Genomic DNA, 18,778 nt, shown 5'->3' on the forward strand with positions numbered 1-18,778 from the left:
CAGCAAGCATTATATATAATGGGGATAAATTAGAAGCATCCCCAATAAGATAATATTAGGGGTGAAACAAAGTTGCCCATTATCACTACTACTACTCAATATTACACTAGAAATGTTAGTGTTAGCAATAAGAGAAGAAAAAGAAAGGCTGATTTCAGAAAATCTTGGAGAGACTTACATGAACTAATGCTAAGTGAAGTGAGTAGAACCAAGAGAATAATGTACACAGCATGATTAGTTGATGATCAATTGTGATGGACATGGCTCTTTTCAACAATGAGGTGATTCAAGGCAATACCAATAGACTTGTGATGGAAAGAGCCATCCGTATCCAGAGAGAGGACTATGGAGACTGAATATGGATCAAAGCATAGCAATTTCACCTTTTGTTGGGGGCGGGGGGAGGGCATTGTTTCTTTGCTTGGGTTTTTTTCCTTTCTCATACTTTTTCCCCCCTTTCATCTGATTATTTTTGCACATAATGACAAATATGGAAATATGTTTAGAAGAATTACATATGTTTAACCTATATAGGCTTATTTGCTGTCTTGGGGAAGAGGGAAGAAAGGGAAAAAAATTTGGAACATAAGGTTTTGCAAAGGTGAATGCTGAAAATTATCTTTGCATGTATTTAGAAAAATAAAGTTATTATAAAAAAATTTTTAATAAACCAAAAATAAATAATAAAAAGAAAAAACAGTTTCAAAGAAAGCCAAGTAAGCTTAAGTGAACTGATGCAAAGAGAAGTGAACAGAATCAGAACAATTTATACAATAACTACAATATGGTAAAAAATGTACAACTTTGAAAGATACAAAAACCACAGTGATTGAACAGATGATGGCACAAGATACTACCTGTATATAGGACCTGTAATCCTGACAAGAATGATGTAATATTCTGGGTGCAGAAAGAGACATATATTTTTTATTTGGCCAGTACTGGGATTTGTTGTGTTTGACTATGCATACTGGTTATATGAGTTTTGTTTAGTTTTGGTTTGGTTTCAATTTGAATTAAGGAAAGAAATTGGTTGGGAGTGGGGAAACTAGAGTTTTTCCTGAAAAGAAAGAAAAGTATCATTTGAATCTCTTTTTTAAAAGAATGCCTAGAAGAAAATCCAAGAAAGGCTAGAAGAAATTTGAAATAGGACAGTTTTGAAAGTTATGTGTTGCATATTAGTTTACTAGCTGTCTAGGGGAAAGGATGATGGAGAAGGCAGGGAGAAAATTTTGGAATACAAGGTTTTTCAAGGATAATGTTGAAAACCATCTTTGCATATATTTTGAAAATAAAAAGCTATTATTTAAATAAAATAAAAAGAAAGTTATATGTTGCATTTATTTATACTTAAAAAGAAAAGCAAGCCCTATATATAAGATTTGCAGTTTCATGTGCCTTTTTTGTTTGTTTGCTTTGTACATATGGAAAGGCTCATTTTATTTAGTATTTGCTAAGTTCAGAATTTTAAAAAAAAAAACATTACTACCACATCTCAGGGCCATCTCCTAGAAGTCTTTCCTGAAACCCTTGATTGTTGCAGCTATCTTCTTGAAATTTTATATGTAATTAAAATGCCTGAAAAGTAAGGATTTTATTTTGAGGTTGTTTGGTCTCAGAACCCAAACTCAGAAGTCAAATAACTTGCAGAAGATTTGAGACAATGCATCTTCCAAAGCATGGATAATGTGAACTTTAAAATTTTTGTAATCTTTTGTATTTATATCACCTTAATTTTCCAATATAATTTCTCTGCCCAAATAGCCCAAATAATATACCCATAATCTTTTCACTTCCAAAAAGGAAGAGTGGAAGGTATTTTTTTTTTCTGTCTCTTCTTTGGTCCTTTTTTAGCACTGTGTTCAGTTTTTAGTATTTTGTTATTCTTTCCATTTACATTATTATAATCCTTCTGTATATCTTTTCTCTAGTTCTATTTCCTTATTTCTAATCAGGTGAGCTTGAATTTTTAGTAAAGCGATAAATCTGACCTCACGGGTACCACAGATTCTCAGTAGGATAGGACTTAATTAAAAAACTATGATGTAAACCTATGTTTTCTTCAAAAGAAACATATTTTAAAGTAAGTAGATAATATTTCACAGGAGATCTAGAATTAATGTTAAGAAAAATGCATCTATGTCTCCTTTGCTAAGAGGAGACAACCTGTTTAAAAAAATATCACAAATCAGATGCTTTAAAATAATAATGCTTCAGAAAATAAAGCTTTAGCAATTTTTATGGTGGGCAAGGAAATGGAAATTGAATGAATGTCCACTAATTGGGGAGTAGCTGAATAAATAATGATATATGAATGCAATGGAACATTATTATACTATAGGAAATGATGTGCCTGGACTTTTTTTTTTTTTTTTTTAGAAAAGCCTGGACTTACATGATTGATGCTGAATGAAGTAAGCAGAACCAGGAGTATTATACACAGTAACAGCAAGATTATGTGATGATCAATTATGATATACTTAGCTCTTCTCAGCAAGACAGTGATCTAAGACAGCCTAATAATTTTGGGATGGAAAATGCCATTTGCACCTATGAAGACTGAATGTGGATCAAAGTCTATGATTTTCACCTTTTTTTTTTCTTTTTCTATTCTATAGTTTTTCCCTTTTGTTATGCTTTTTCTTTCACAACATGACTAATATGAAAATATGTTTCAAATGATTGTACATGTATAACCCATATCATATTGTTTGCTGTCTTGGGGAAGGGGAAGATAAGGGAGGAAGGGAGAAAAAATTTAGAACTTAAAATTTTACAAAAATGAATGTTGAAAACTTTCTTTAGCAATAATTGGAAAAATAGAATACTATTGAATAAAAAAAATAATGTTTTATCAGGTAATGAAAATTCATTCAAAAGTTGAAGTGATAACCAAGAAGATACTAAAGAGGAAAGAAGAAAATATTAAAAGGTATAAAAGACAACAAATCATTTATCAGAAGTTCAAACCAGAATAACAGCAACTAGATAGCAAGGAAAATAATTAAAGCCTAAAAGAAATCAAGAAAATTTTGTAAATCGTAAAACATAATTTTAAGACATCTATACTCTATCACAAAGATATATTATTATCAAAGTAAAAAAATTAATAAGAAAAATAGAGATAAAAAGTCACTTTAGGTAAAAATATATAGACATTGTAGAATATTTTATGACTTCTTTTTCAAACTTTTTCTTTTTTCTTTATATTTAAATTAATTTATTAAATAAAGTGAAAGTTTTTTGAAGAATATAATCACTTAGTATTTTGTTTTGCCCCAGTTAAACGTAAAACTTTTTTTTTCATTTATATAATTTATATAACCTAGATTTAATTTAAACATAGATGATTGCACATTTTACCACTGGGTTACGAGATTTTGTGGACACAACCTTATTTTGTAAATGATTTATCACGGAATGATATATGCTTTGGGGAATTTAATATTCCTTGATAATGATTTTTTTTTTGCATTCTTTATGCACCAAGGAATGTCTAAAATATAACTGTATTATGCTTTTATCAACAATATTCCATTATTTAATTTACAAATATGACTTTTTTAAACTGAGTTGAAGTAGATGTAAAGAGAAGATCGGTAGTAAATACACAAATATAGGTATTTACATATAAATGTATAAAACAGGGTAATTTCAAAACAGTCATTTAAAGACTTTAAAACTAACTACTAATTTTAGATAAGCTTGGGTACTTGGGCCTTTATTCTATGTAACATTTGTCTTCAGTGGGTGATTACAGAGACCAGAGCTCATTTGAATACTCAGAAACAATTAAACTATGATACAGAATGTGAAATACCTTGATCTGAAATATGATGTAGCAGAAGTTCCTAGGCATTCCACATACGATGTAAGACAATTCTTAACATTTGTTTTTAAAACTTTGAGTTCATCTAGCTATACCCAGAAAAAGAACTCTGGGAGATGACTAAAAACCATTACATTGAATTCCCAATCCCTATATTTATGCACACATGCATTTTTGATTTCCTTCACAAGCTAATTGTACAATAATTCAGAGTCTGATTCTTTTTGTACAGCAAAATAATGTTTTGGTCATGTATACTTATTGTGTATCTAAGTTATATTTTAATATATTTAACATCTACTGGTCATCCTGCCATTTAGGGGAGGGGGTGGGGGGGGTAAGAAGTGAAAAATTGGAACAAGAGGTTTGGCAATTGTTAATGCTGTAAAGTTACCCATGTATATATCCTGTAAATAAAAGGCTATTAAATAAAAAACAAAACAAAAAAAAAAAAAAAAAAACTATGAGTTCATGCCTTTTTGGGCATCAAACTGTGCAATACCCTTTGATCCAGCAGTGTCTCTACTGGATCTGTGTCCCAAAGAGAAAAGGACCCACAGCCCTTTTTGTAGTGGCAAGGAACTGGAAACTGAGGAAATGCCCATTGGTTGGAGAATGGCTGAATAAGTTATGGGATATGAATGTTATGGATTATTATTGTTCTGTAAGAAATTATTTCAGAGAGACCAGGAGAGACTTACATGAATTGATGCTAAGTGAAGTGAGCAGAAGCAAGAGCAAATGGTATACAGCAACAGCAAGATTATATAATGATCAATTCTGATGGATGTAGCTCTTTTCAACTGCGAGGTAGATGATTCAGGCCAATTGCTTTTTTTTTTTATTTCTTTTGGGATACAGACCTAGCATATTTATTGCTTTTGAACATATTTCCAAATTACTCTACAGAATATTTGAATCAGTTCGCAATTCTATCAACTGCAATAATGTCTCATTTTTCCTACTTTCCAACATTTGTCATTTTCTTCTTCTGCCCTATTAGCCAATCTAATAGATATTAGATAGTACCTTAGGATTGTTTAACTTGGATTTATTTCTCCAATCAGTGAGTTACAACATTTTTTCATGTGGCTATAAATAGTTTTAATTGCTTCATCTGAAAACTGTTCAGATTTCCTGATCATTTATCATTTGGGAAATGGTTCTTATTTTTTATAAATTTGACTCTTCCTTATATATTTAAGAAGTGAGACTATCAGAAAAATTTTCATCAAAATTCTTTTCACTGTTACCATTACTAACTGTATTTACCCCGTCTAGTCTTTTCTTTCTCCTTTCACCCTGTCCTTCCTCAAAAATTTTGCTTCTGATTTATCTCTTCCCCAAATCTGTTTTCCCTTCCATCACCCTGCCCCCATTCTAGTGTCCCCTTCCCCTCCTAATTTCCTGTAGGGTTGGATAGGTTTTTATAGGTAAATGAGTCACCACAGTAATTGTCACCACAGTAACTTTCTATGGTCACAATCTTTTTCTTTTGTCTGCTCATTTACTCAGCCCATTTCTTGACTTTTAACTCTTTGTTATAGTAGGGCTCTGCTTTTGGGGTAGAGGGTGCATTATCCCCAGTTTCAGGAGTTTTGTACATCTTTTCAGAGATACTTCTAAAGATTTGTATTATATTGGCTTGGCCCAAAATGTAATTAGTATCTAATTTATTCCCTATATTTCTATAAAGAATATTTTCTACTTGAATTCATATAATGACAGTATATATTTTGGTAGATGGACTCCCCAGAGATTATACACATTAGATTATTTATAACAGAATATTCTTTCTGAGTTTTGTTTGTGACATACAGGAATGGGAGAGCAGTTTGGAACTATGCTCAAAAAGTTATCAAACTGTGCATACACTTTGATCCAGCGGTGTTACTACTGGGCTTATATCCCAAAGAGATGTTGAAGGGAAAGAGAGCTGTATGTGCCAAAATGTTTGTGGCAGCCCTCTTTGTAGTGGTTAGAAACTGGAAACTGAGTGGATGGATGCCCATCAATTAGAGAATAGCTGAATAAATTGTGGTATATAAATGTTATGGAATATTACTGTTCTGTAAGAAATGACCAACAGGATGATTACAGAAAGGCCTGGAGAAACTTACACGAACTGATGCCGAGTGAAAGGAGCAGGACCAGGAGATCATTATATACTTCAACAATACTATATGATGACCAGTTCTGATGGACCTGGCCATCCTCAGCAATGAGATCAACCAAATCATTTTCAATGGAGCAATAATGAACTGAACCAGCTACGCCCAGAGAAAGAACTCTGGGTGATGACTAAAAACCATTACATTGAATTCCCAATCCCTATATTTATGCCCACCTGCATTTTTGATTTCCTTCACAAGCTAATTGTACAATATTTCAGAGTCTGATTCTTTTTGTACAGCAAAATAAGTTTGGTCATGTATAAAAAAATAATAAAAATAAAAATTTATTCATGGCAAGGAAAAGATTTGGGGATTTTAAAAACAGGCAAACATTATGAAACTTTTTTTTTCGTAACCTGGGGAAGAAGGGTGAGGAATAAGGAATAATGTATCCAGACAGAAATCTTTGTATTCAAGGGAAAGAGGAATTTCCAGAATAATTTTAAAATAAAGCAGAAACAGAAATGGTCACTTTTTGAGAAATGTTATACCATTGTCAGATGAAAAAAAATTAGTAAAATTCAAACTTAACATTCAAATAATGGAGATGTCAATTGCTTGGACGTTTCCTGGGAGATGCAATCCATTAGATATAGGATTATCTGACCAACATTGTAGTGCTTTGAGAAATAACACTGAGTCCAAGAATCTGACTTTAAATATGGACATCTCTTGTGACCTCAGCTGACATGGTAATTCCTATATTTGGTAATCTTTCTTATCCAGCTAAAATTTGACTAATTATTTGTTGCTTGTAATTATGCAAAGCTCAACTCCCTGCAGCCCTTTTATCCTTTTAACTACTCATCAATAACCAATTTAACAATCTCACCAATAGTCTAGTTCAAAATTGTCAAGAGGAAAATGAGACATCTGCTGCTCCCATCCAGAAATGACCTCTCCATTTTTTGAATTTTATGGACGTAACATGTAGCATTTCTTTATATTTCCCCACAGGAAAAAAAGTTTACCACAAAGCTTTTGTACATTATAGGCGCTCTGGTGTTTGTCAGTGAAAGAGGCAGCTACATGGGTAGAGCACTAGCCCAGTGAGGAGGACCAGAGTTCAAATGCAGCCTCAGACACTAAACACTTACTGTGACCCAATTTCTCCTGTTTTTGTACAAACTGGAAATTCACATATTAACATTTCAGTTGTCATCTTTGTGTATTATTTTCAATAATGAGCAACTAAAATTGAGGATCATTCAACAGGCAACAGAAAGAAAGTACTGAGAATAGGCTACATGATTTAAAGAATCATGTAAAAAGTCATGAGGTGTCTATCAGTTGGTACTTGATGGTAGGTTGGCAGTGATATGGGACAGAGGAATAAATCGCATGAATGGAAGTGCAGGAGGGGTCAAAGTTTGTTTATATTATATATCTTCCATGTTTTTAGTCTTGAGATGTTTGTGATATATGATTAATGTAATCACAATGAAAAACATTTTAAAGGTATGCTGGTCATAAACAGGAGTACTCGTGATGATTGATGAGCTTACACAACTGTTTTAAGTCTGTGCCAAGGTATATACATCTCTAATGTTGATCTCTACAATTTCCTCAAGACCGATATATGTTAGCAGCACCAAAAAACTTATTCCTAACATCTCAGCCTAAAATGGAATAAAGTAAGTCAAGAGATATTTATTTTTGTTATTTATTCAGTATTTGGGTTAGTATGACACTTGACAATTTGGTTGCATCATTGTACATTTATAGATCTTTTTATATTATAATATGGAAATTTACAACTATTGATATATGTATAGGTAGACAAAATCAGGTCCTCTGGAAAGGTGATACATGGGGCCATGCTGCAGAGCCCCAATTCAGGGCAGCACAAAGGTAATCAATGCATGAATAAAGTATTACTACTGTATGGTATTTTGTATCCACATATTGTATATGAGTGCCGTCTTCTGGACCTACACCAACGCGTAGCCCCTACAAGGCAGGCAGTTAATCTTAAGTGTGGGGTGCTGGTTCTGCAACTACTTCAAGACTGTACAAGTCACATCCAGCATCATACACAAACAGGGTTTAACAGAGCAGTCACATTGTACCATCCCCCATTTCTAGACTAGAGTGTTCCTATGTTTTATATTTCCGGTGTTCAATCACTCAAAGGATTTGACCTACTTGAAAAGCGCATCATACATCATCCCTTAACCACTGTCACCTTTTTTAGACAGTCTAGCAACAACACATGAAGAACCTCTAGAACTGCAGTTCCTTCTGGATTCCCCAAAGGGTATCTGCACTCTTCTTCAAACGGGCCTCCTCCTCTGTGTTCAGGTTTACCATCACCACATCTGAAATGCCATTCTGCCCCAAGACACATGGGACACTAAGGAAGACATCTTCTTTAATGCCATATAAGCCCTGAAAGACAAAAAGAGATTACACTATACTATTGATATCTTCTACTCTGTCCAATGGCCAAGTATAAATGCAACAAGGGAGTTGGAATTGTCTAATTTGCTTTTTTTTAGCCTAAGATGAGCTTAAAGATTGATTAGCCTTTTTATCCACCCTTCCCAATCTATTCAACCAACACTAGTATACATTATGTATATATACAGTTTTTGCCTTTTATTACTGTGTAATTAGACTTGCTATATTCCAATGTTTTAAATTTAAAAATTTAAACATTCTAGTTTAACTTTATAACACTGTCCACACATGATCTATTTCTTAATGGGCTGCTTAGCAAATTATAATTTTTCATTTCTGTTCCAAATGTATATAACCAAAATGCAGTTTGTGAGGCAACACCCAATTGGGGTTAAGCGACTGGTCATACCAGTCAATTTTATATACAAGTATTAAGTGTCTGAGGCCAGATTTGAACTTCAAGGATGGTGGTCTATCTGCTACACCAACTAGCCCCATGCCCTTTTTAAAAAAATGTTCCCTATGAAAAGAATTTTGAGCAAAGAAGTTTTATCTATAACCATCTGACTTTTTTTCCCCAAACTGGCAGCATGCCCAAGGCACACTATTCCTAAAGTAAAACTATTACACTAAGAATTGCAAGATCTGCAAGAGCTAGAAGGCTCATTACCACCACTACACTTGTCTGCTCCAAGCATTTTATTTTTAGCCAGCTCTTATTACTGCTCAGAACATAAATTTCTTCATATGTAAAATGGGAAATAGAAATACTCACAAAACTGCAAGGAAAGCCTTTTTGCAAACCTTAAGATAGTAGTTTTCTGCCATATTTGGAATTGACTTTATAAAGCCAATTACAGGATCTTACATATATCTTGATTATATTTCATCTTGCTTCATTATGCCATTCTAGTAATTCAAGTGCTCTCATCCATTAAACATACTTCCAAATTAAAACACTATTATGAAGTCACAAAATCTCAAAATATGTAAAAACATTATTTGGTGGAACTATGCTCAAAAAGTTATCAAACTGTGCATACCCTTTGATCCAGCAGTGTTACTACTGGGATTATATCCCAAAGAGATTATAAAGAAGGGAAAGGGACCTGTATGTGCACGAATGTTTGTGGCAGCCCTTTTTGTAGTGGCTAGAAACTGGAAACTGAATGGATGTCCATCAGTTGGAGAATGGCTGAATAAATTGTGGTATATGAAAATTATGGAATATTACTGTTCTGTAAGAAATGACCAACAGGATGATTTCAGAAAGGCCTGGAGAGACTTACACGAACTGATGCTGAGTGAAATGAGCAGGACCAGGAGATCATTATATACTTCAACAACAATACTAGATGATGACCAGTTCTGATGGATCAGGCCATCCTCAAGCACGAGATCAACCAAATCATTTCTAATGGAGCAGTAATGAACTGAACTAGCTATACCCAGAAAAGAACTCTGGGAGATGACTAAAAACCATTACATTGAATTCCCAATCCCTATATTTATGCACACCTGCATTTTTTGATTTCCTTCACAAGCTAATTGTACAATAATTCAGAGTCTGATTCCTTTTGTACAGCAAAATAATGTTTTGGTCATGTATACTTATGTATCTAAGTTATATTTTAATATATTTAACATCTACTGGTCATCCTGCCATTTAGGGGAGGGTGGGGGTAAGAGGTGAAAAATTGGAACAAGAGGTTTGGCAATTGTTAATGCTGTAAAGTTACCCATGTATATATCCTGTAAATAAAAGGCTATTAAAAAAAAAAAAAAACATTATTTGGTGTCAAAAAACACCTAAACCATTTAACACCATTTACTTGTAATAGATGCCTACCTTAATCATGGTGGAAATTGGATGCACTCTCCTAAGATTCTTCATGATGCTTTCTGACAGATCTGCCACAGACAAGCCAATGGCCCAGGAAGTGTAGCCCTTCAGCTTGATCACCTCATAAGCACTGCCAGTAATAAAATTAAATGATTTGGGGGAGGGATTGAGCAGAAACAGCTTTCAAGAACATTAACAAATAGATAAGGCTATAAAGTAGAAAAAGCAGAAATCTTCCCTATCCAAAGAATCTTACTCTAACTTTATTAATGAGCTACTTAAATGAAATTTTTGGTGCTTTTGCCTCTTATGGCACAAATTTTCTTTTGGGTCCATCTATATTAGTAATAGCATGAGAAACAAAGGAGAATTTTTATTTTTTGTTGTTGAGGATTAAAGCTGTGCAAAGTCAAAATAAAAATTCTACTGTTAAAAAGTATTAAGAAATCTTCACTAACCTTTCAACCACTTGTTTATGAACTTCTTTCCAATTTTCTGCATCAGAATCAGTTCCCAAAGCAGGGTAAAGATTCTTCAGGGACACACCCGCAACATTCACACCACTCCAAACAGGAACTAAAAATTAAATCAAACACATATAAATCATTTCTAAGTGTCCTATTAGTAATTGTGGCTTAATTTTGCAATTTCTTTTACTCCACTATACTTCATTATGAGAATTTCCTTGAAAAAAAGGAATGCTGCTGTTTAGGTAATATGTAATAATTTGGAGCCAAAACCACCAATACATTCTTTTTTTAAAGTAAAAAAAATTATGATTTGTATTCAATTAGACTACATAAATTATTAATACTATGAATGTTCATTTTTTTTTATTTTTTTCCCTTGAATTCTATGCTCAAACATTCCAATTTCCCATTCATTTACATAACTATATATATATATATATATATATATATATTCATTTACATATCTAACTATATCTGACCCCCTTATAAAATCAAGAAAGTAGAAACTATACTTTTACCTCCAATGATCTTGATTTGATATTTTTAGTTTATGTGTTGCCCTGCTCCCCACCAAAAGCAAAAAGTTTGAATAGTTGACTACTCAAAATAAATTTTTTATTCCCTACATATATTTTTTAACATTCTTAAATGTTGGAGCTTAGATCTGTATTTAAAAGTACTTTTAAAGTAAAGTTAGAATTATCATGCCCTTTCCAAATACCAATAAACTTGTCCCAGTGTCATAGCCAGGTTCTGAACTAAATCCAAATCAAGTATTTTCCACCAAATCATTTTATTTCCCCAGATAATGACAAGCTCTGATATAGATAGAATTTAGTCCATAAATCCTACTTGAATTACAAGGCTGACCTTTTCAGAGGTAGCCAGTTCAAATAACATAAACCAGTGTTTGCTGACTGTTGCAATCAAGTTAGTAAAAAACTTTTTACCAGTTAAATTTAACTCACACCATTTCTTTACAAAATGTGGAGTTCTCATAAATCATTTCTTGTAAGTAAACAAGACCTCACAGATTAGGTTTTAAGCAACTTTAATATAATTTAGAATAGAATGCTTTAAAAAAATTTTGCAAGTTCCTTAGGAGAGGAATATAATCTTACCACTGGAGTCTCCATGTTCCCCAAGGACCCAGCCATGGCAACTTGAAGAATGGACACCAAGTCTCTCCCCCATTAGGTAACGGAAACGAGCAGAATCCAGATTGCAACCACTTCCAATGACACGATTTTTTGGAAAGCCACTTAGCTTCCAGGCCACATATGTCAAAATATCCACTGTGAAGAAAAAATGCAGACAGCATAAATGTTTTTTTTTTTTTTTTTTTTTGGGGTACATGCTTTTTTTTTTTTTTTTTTTTTTTTTTTTATTTAATAGCCTTTAATTTACAGGATATATATACATGGGTAACTTTACAGCATTAACAATCAGCATAAATGTTAATGTTCTCTGGCAGATAATTGCTTTCAAGATAAAAATTATGCCTAATCCAATATTCCTGAAAATCCTGTGGAATTTATAGTACAATGAAATTATCACAAACATTTATATAATGGTATGTTCTAGTACAATCCTATGTAACTCTCTCACATAAAAGTTTACAACACAATCACAATCACCAGTATTCCCCCTTAAATGTTTATGGTGAATCCTGCTTCCTAAGTTTATTAAAAAAAGAACCTTTCATTATACTTTTCCCAGAACATAATTAAAGACAGAAATATGAACCAATAAATAAATCTAAAAATATATTTGTATAATATGACTATAGTTCACCAATTTTAAATTTTAGCAAAGTTTGTGTTAAAAGATGTCTTAAACAGTTAAATAAATCTTACCTGGATTGGAAACAATAAGTAGCTTGCAATCAGGGCTGTATTTAACAATATTGGGAATGATGAATTTAAAGATATTCACATTACGCTGAACCAAGTTAAGACGACTTTCTCCCTCTTGTTGTCGTGCCCCAGCAGTAACAATGACCAGCTTTGAGTTTGCAGTTACACTGTAGTCTAAAAGAAAAGGAAACATACTGTTATCCCTTCTACAGCTTTTCTTTACCCATCGTGATTTCAATATAGAGTTGGCATACACAAATTAAATGTGAATTTTGCGGGGAGTTCTGCAGTAGCCACAAACAGTGAAAAAAGTGTGTGTGTATGCATATAGTATTTGGGGCTGGGACAGTTATACAAGTTACCACTTGATCCAAATCACAAAAAAATTGTGTGTATTTATGTGCATGTAGTCCTTTTTCTGTCATTCTGAACAACTGGGACCCTTAATGGAAGAACTGGCTTCAGGAAACCTAGATTTGTCATGATGGTTGCATGCCTCAGAAGAAGCATGATCTTTTCCCTTTTATGAACATCAATGCTGCTCTTAGTCTTATTTTGTTCAATAGCCAAGTATTTTCAAAAATCTGATATCCTACAAATTCTTGCATATATATCCTGGAATTTCCTACAATCTTGACTTTTTCCTATTTCTAATTCAAAATGAAACCAATATCATGACAACCCCAGCAAATTAGCAAAGAAATACATAATTAGAGACCAGCATTTAGAACTCTTAAGAAACTATAAATTTTATTTCAGGTGCAAAATTTATGATTATCTAGAGAAAAATTTGATTATATAATCTCTTCCTTATCGTGGATGTATCTTAATTCAAAATAAAATTTGGAAAATAAAAATGCCCTAACTTCCCCTATTCTGGGTAAAAATAGAAATCTCAAAAAAAAAAAAAAAAAAAAGCCAACATGAAAGTAGGTTTTGCTTAACTGGGTTATAGGAATTTTCTCTTTGCCCAATAGAGGGAGATAGAAAGACACTTCCTAGTTTGTTTTTTTAAGAAAGAAAACTATTAACCTTTGCCAGAAACAATCTTTGGTGTTTTGAGGAAAAGGCTGCCATGCTGGAGATCCATCATCTCTCCCTTTAGTTTGTCTTCTATGACATCAACTAGGGCAACTTCATCAGCCAAATCCTGGAAGAGATGGACATTTAATTAATTTCAATTCAATTAAGAGCAATTTTCTAGATTCCTGAAAGACATGGAAGAGAAATTTCACGCTCCTCCCCATAATGATTTAAAGTTTATTGATGAAGTGCCTTCCCCATAATCCCGCTCAAGAAATTGTTCCTTGACATTTTCATTTTAGCAAACATTGATTAAATCCCTAATTATAATGAAAGGTTCTTGACTCAAATCCTACATTGATGTGCTGTAATGACCCTGGAAAAGCTGCCTCAGTGTATCACAAACTACATATGGCAGGCCTATTGAGCTGGAAAGACCTCAAAATTGGCCTATTGAGTTTGCTATCAGAGCACCAGAGAAACTGAAAAGGCTGGAAAGGATGTAATAACATTTTGTAGGCCTGAACAATTCACAAAGAGGTTATATTTGTCATAAATATATGACTATATTTTCTTTATTTTCTATTTTCTATTTAATTTTGAATAAATTGAAAAACTTTAAAAATTTAAAGAAATGTGGAAGGAACACAAAAGGGTCACATGAAATCAGGCCTCTGCTCTTAATTCCAAGATATTCCTTTACTTTCCTTTCTAAGTTCCTAGAGGACTACATTCAGAGAAGGAAAAGATGAGGGAAAGAGGCAGGATGGTGAAAGGAACAAAGAGTCAGAGAAGCTGGAGGTGAATACTGGCCCAGCCAATTATCTTTTGTTATTTGGCACATATCACTTGAGTTAGATGATCTCCAGGGTCTAATCCTATGAGGAAAAGACTGCCGATCATGCCATATGGAGAGATTTATCGCCAACCAATGAAAGCTTGTGGAGGACAGGATAATAGAACTGTCTCCTAACAGTAAAAAAAATCCTATATATTAGGATTGGATTTCAAACAATTTTAAAAAAAGAATTATGATTTAGTTTTAACTTTGTTGATTAAGTCAATTAGTACTAAGATTTTTAAATAGCTCACTCCTCCAGTTTATACTTGTGCTTTGCACAAGTGCTATGAAGAAAAAAAAAATGAGATCATATAAAATGTTATGTTTAAGGTTTCCTGCAGTTGAGTTAGAATTCCTCAACTTTATAATGTGAATTAGCCAAGTAACTTTTCCCTTTTACAGATACAGAAAGTGAAGAGAAATATGGTGACTTGTGCTAGACTAAATTAGTAAAGGTCATGTAGATAAATGATATTAAAATGACACAAATCTAGATTTGTACTTATTACCCCATTTTGCTTTCTTTCATACAGTATCGGAAATAGGATACACTTTAAAATTCATATTATCAGCATATCTATGCTAAAAATTGTCTGCAAAGGCAAAGACCACTAGCACTGGAGCCAGAAGACTGGGATTTCAACCCCACCTTTAAGTAGCTCCAGGCAATCATTTTACCCCTAGGTTCCTAAGCTTTCATTTACAACAGTCATGGGGTAGAAATGTGGGGAAAGGCCCCTGTAGCCAGCAGCAGGTTCTGCTTTGGTGACTAAGAATGACAGCACCCAGGACTCTTACCTTCATTAAGATACTGATGGCACATGCCATACCAACTGCACCAACCCCAACAACAGTGATCTTGTTATGGGGGACCTGTTCTTCCTTTAAAACATTCAGAATCAGCTGATCCTTGACAGAGGTTCCCATTTTGGAGTTTATCTGGTTGTGTGGGACAATCTGGGAGGTTTAAAAAAAACAAAGCAAGACAAAAATGTCAGTTCACTCTTGGAGTTCACCACATTATCCCGAGTTACTTAACCATACTAACTAGACTTGACTATTGCAGGCTTGCTGACGGCGGTCCTTGCCTTTATAGGCTGGTAGTTGACAGACAAGGAGGCCAGAACAAAAACTGACTCCTTGATGGGGGAGGATATGAAAGGTCAAAGTTGGGGGGGGGGGGCCAGTGGAGGGGGCTCCCAACCCCTCACCTTTGCCTTGACACAGACAAAGGTCGTTTGTTGGTAAGTGTAGCCTCCTGAAGACATACTGCCCCATGGACCTCCGAGTTGCTTTTTAAAAAGTATTTTCACTATCCCCTTCGTCTCTGCCAAAAAGCCGAGGCGGACTCCCACTCCCGTTCTCTCCACACAGCGGGGCTGAGAATAGACAGCCTTGCCTAGCCTGTCGCGCAAGGAACCGAGAGAGTAAAAGGGAACTGCCATTAACGGTCTAGGGAGGACGACCAGGAGGTAGCCCATCCCTAGGCCTGCACATGCGCCGTCTCTTCTCCCCGCTACAAGCTTAGCTAAGCTTGCCTGCTCTGCACCTGCGCGCTGTGGGAGGGGCAGGGCTACGGGAAGAGGAGGGCTCAGCAAAATCCACTCTCAGTGCCGCTGGGGAAGGAGTTTGATCCAGATTCCAATGCCCTCCTCCACCTCCTAGAAGGAAAGAAAAGATTCTGGGGAAGGGAATAGCCGTAGAATCACCCTCTTCCCCCTCCCCACCGCCATTTCAGATTTCAAAAATAACCTCTTCCTCTCCCCAAGAGACCCGGCTCCTCCCGCGCCCACCCGGGACCTTGCAAAGAATTGGCTGCAGGAGATTTCAAAGGACTCCCCTCCACTAAGCAGCTGCAGTGGCCGTCAGTAGCCATTTGGGGCCATCAGTGGTGTCCCCTTCCCCTCCAAGTCAGGCAATAAAAGCTGACTGCAGAAGACCACGTGTTACGCGTCTGGCCAGCCTCTAACCAGACCAGGAAATTGTTTGGGAATCTATAAATTCTCCATTTCATTCTAAAACAATCGTTTCATTATTGCAACACACCCTGCAATAAGCAACTAGGCTGTAGGTGAAGCAATGTTCTGCAAAGGAAATTCAGAAGTGGTTGCAAGCCTGAACCAGTCTGGAACGGCCAAGAGGAAATTAAATTTCTTCCACTAAACGAGTGTATTTGCAAGCACAATACAAACACAAGTAATAGTTTCTTTGGGTTTCACAGAACTCTGGGGAGAATCAGAAATGCCTTTTGAAATCTAATCTCTCATCTCAATTAAAAATTAACAATCTTTTAGGATTTTCTGAGTGCGAGGCTGTATCTAATGCTAATAAAATAAAAGCACGTATTTTGGGAGTGGTTGAATGTAACACTGTATATAATGTTACTTATGACTTTATTTATATTTAAATTACATGTAACCTTATGGCAGTTCTTAAAAGGCAAGACCAAAAAAGCAAAAGCTGCTTCCATTGCAGAATTTAATCCAACACCCAAAGCTCCATCAAGCCTCAACATTAAAACAGTGTTGCCAAACCAACTCAAAGCTCCAAGAGCCCTTAAAAGATCACTAGTCCAATTTATAGAGAACTAGAAATAATCCTGAAAAAACTTCAGTGACTAGCCCACATAGTGGCGGGGATGTGATTAGGCCAAATCAATCCCAACCCACATTCAAAGCCCAGATAATCATAAATGTCGGTATGTTTTTAAAAAAAATGGACATTTATACTAGACAAAAATGTGGGCTGGGAAAAGAATCTCCTCTAAGGAAAAGGTCAAACTCTGGACCATGGGTCATCATGGAAAGCAGGAAAAACCCTCTGGGAAATTTAAACCCTAAGTACCTCGCTTGAAACTAAGTCTGTTTTGCAACTCTTGCCAAGGGGATTATCCTGCAGTTAAGGAGCTCATCTTCCGGGCACACTGGTCCTGGAGCTCCAGCACCTGGCGTACAGGCGTTTAAAAGATGCATGTCAGTTGACTGGTTGCGGGGACTCGGACACTCCAAGCCAAAAGACTTCAGCGAGCCGCCAGCAGGGCGAGGGTACCGACGGAAGCATTCTGCGTGCTCTCAGTAGTCTCGGCACTAGGTCCGACAGCGCCATTCCCTGGGCACGCTTCCACCACTAGGCTGAGCAAGCTTCGGAGCAGTCTGAGAAAGCGGTGTGGGCTTTTTCTCTCTAGTTTGCCTCCTCCCCCAGGAAGCTCAAGGCACCACCCTTGCCCAGATTCCTGGGGGCAGCCATTTGACCAAAGGGTCTCCCGAGGGTCTCTGCCCCCCCCCCCCCTGCGCTCCACGCGTAGCGGCCGGGAACAAAAAGCGGCTACCAAAAGTGAGCCCATCCGTCTACTCATCCCCACATGGCCTTCAGGGCCAGAGGGAGTGCCCGCCACCACCTCGGACCGTCCGGTCCAAACTCGCAGCCAAGGCACACGACTGAACCAGGGCAAGCCCCAGAGCCGGGATGGGGCCGAGACGGTGGGGCCGGGGTCAATGGGACCGAACAGAGTGGGCTCCGCGGGGCCCAGAGCACGAGACCCCCAGGACTTATAGCTCACTCCCGGACAGGCAGGGCGAAACTGCGCTCCCATGCCCTGGCCGGGCCAGTGTAGGGTCCGCCCCGGGCCGGGAGCTCTTTGGCCCCCCAGCCCGCCCACAGCGCGCTAAATCAGACGACCCTCCTGCTCTCCCCCACCCACCCCTCAAGCGAGAATGCTCCCCCCTTCCCCGCTGTAGTATCCAGACCTCCGGCCTCCCTGCTGCTCTTGCACCCTTTCTTTCCCTCCCGCCCCGTTTGCTTCCCAATACCCGCGTTCGAACCGAGGTGGTGGGTCAGGCTGCTAAAGCTGCCGGCGGAGGAGAGATGCTGCTCCGGATGCGCGCCACTCGGCCGGGCGGGCGGGGCCTTATATAGGGCCGAGAAAGCTGACGTCAAGGGGGCTGGGAGCGGACGTGCGGGAACCCACGTGTGGATCGGGTGGGGCCGGCCGGCCTGGGCTTGGAGCAAGGACCGTGGAGTGGCCTTTAATGGAGGGAGACGCGCGTAGGCTGACAGCGATCTGTCCCGAGCAGGAGGCAGCGGTGATCTGCGCCCTACATGGCCTGACCCTGTCCAGTTCCCCCCCCCCCCACACCCTATGCCCCGACCAGATCCTTCCCCCTTCTTGTCCGACCAAAGCCACCCAGTGTAGCCATTTTGCTCCTCCCTTCTCCACCTTACAGAAAAACCAGATTCTGGCGACTCAGAACAAGGAAGGTCCGCAAAGAACGGGCGTTTTCTCCTCCTTTATCGCCCATCCAGCAAAACTCTCTAATGGGGAGAATTGCACCTCTAGTACCTG

At 36.9% G+C, this 18,778-nt stretch overlaps 1 protein-coding gene across 8 annotated transcripts; it reads right to left on the bottom strand.

The window, feature by feature from the left end:
* Positions 1-7,650: 7,650 nt before the first annotated feature.
* LDHA (lactate dehydrogenase A) lies at positions 7,651-18,354 on the bottom strand. Of its 8 annotated transcripts, XM_023506232.2 has the most exons (11): positions 18,258-18,345; positions 17,281-17,380; positions 15,986-16,097; positions 15,648-15,840; positions 15,235-15,393; positions 13,605-13,722; positions 12,573-12,746; positions 11,838-12,011; positions 10,705-10,822; positions 10,253-10,376; positions 7,651-8,391 (listed from the first exon to the last, which is right to left on the bottom strand). In XM_023506232.2, exons 4-11 carry the CDS (start codon positions 15,702-15,704, stop codon positions 8,227-8,229), a joined length of 1,089 nt encoding a protein of 362 aa, XP_023362000.1. In that variant the 5' UTR covers positions 15,705-15,840; positions 15,986-16,097; positions 17,281-17,380; positions 18,258-18,345; the 3' UTR covers positions 7,651-8,226. The 8 variants fall into 8 exon arrangements, with proteins under 8 accessions (XP_023362000.1, XP_012407914.1, XP_012407913.1 ...); XM_012552460.3 differs by lacking the exon at positions 15,648-15,840; XM_012552459.3 differs by lacking the exon at positions 15,648-15,840 and having other exon boundaries at positions 15,975-16,097.
* Between the last annotated feature and the right edge of the window lie 424 nt (positions 18,355-18,778).

The sequence above is a fragment of the Sarcophilus harrisii genome, chromosome 6 (genome assembly GCF_902635505.1).
Source record: "Sarcophilus harrisii chromosome 6, mSarHar1.11, whole genome shotgun sequence".
NCBI lineage: Eukaryota > Metazoa > Chordata > Mammalia > Dasyuromorphia > Dasyuridae > Sarcophilus > Sarcophilus harrisii.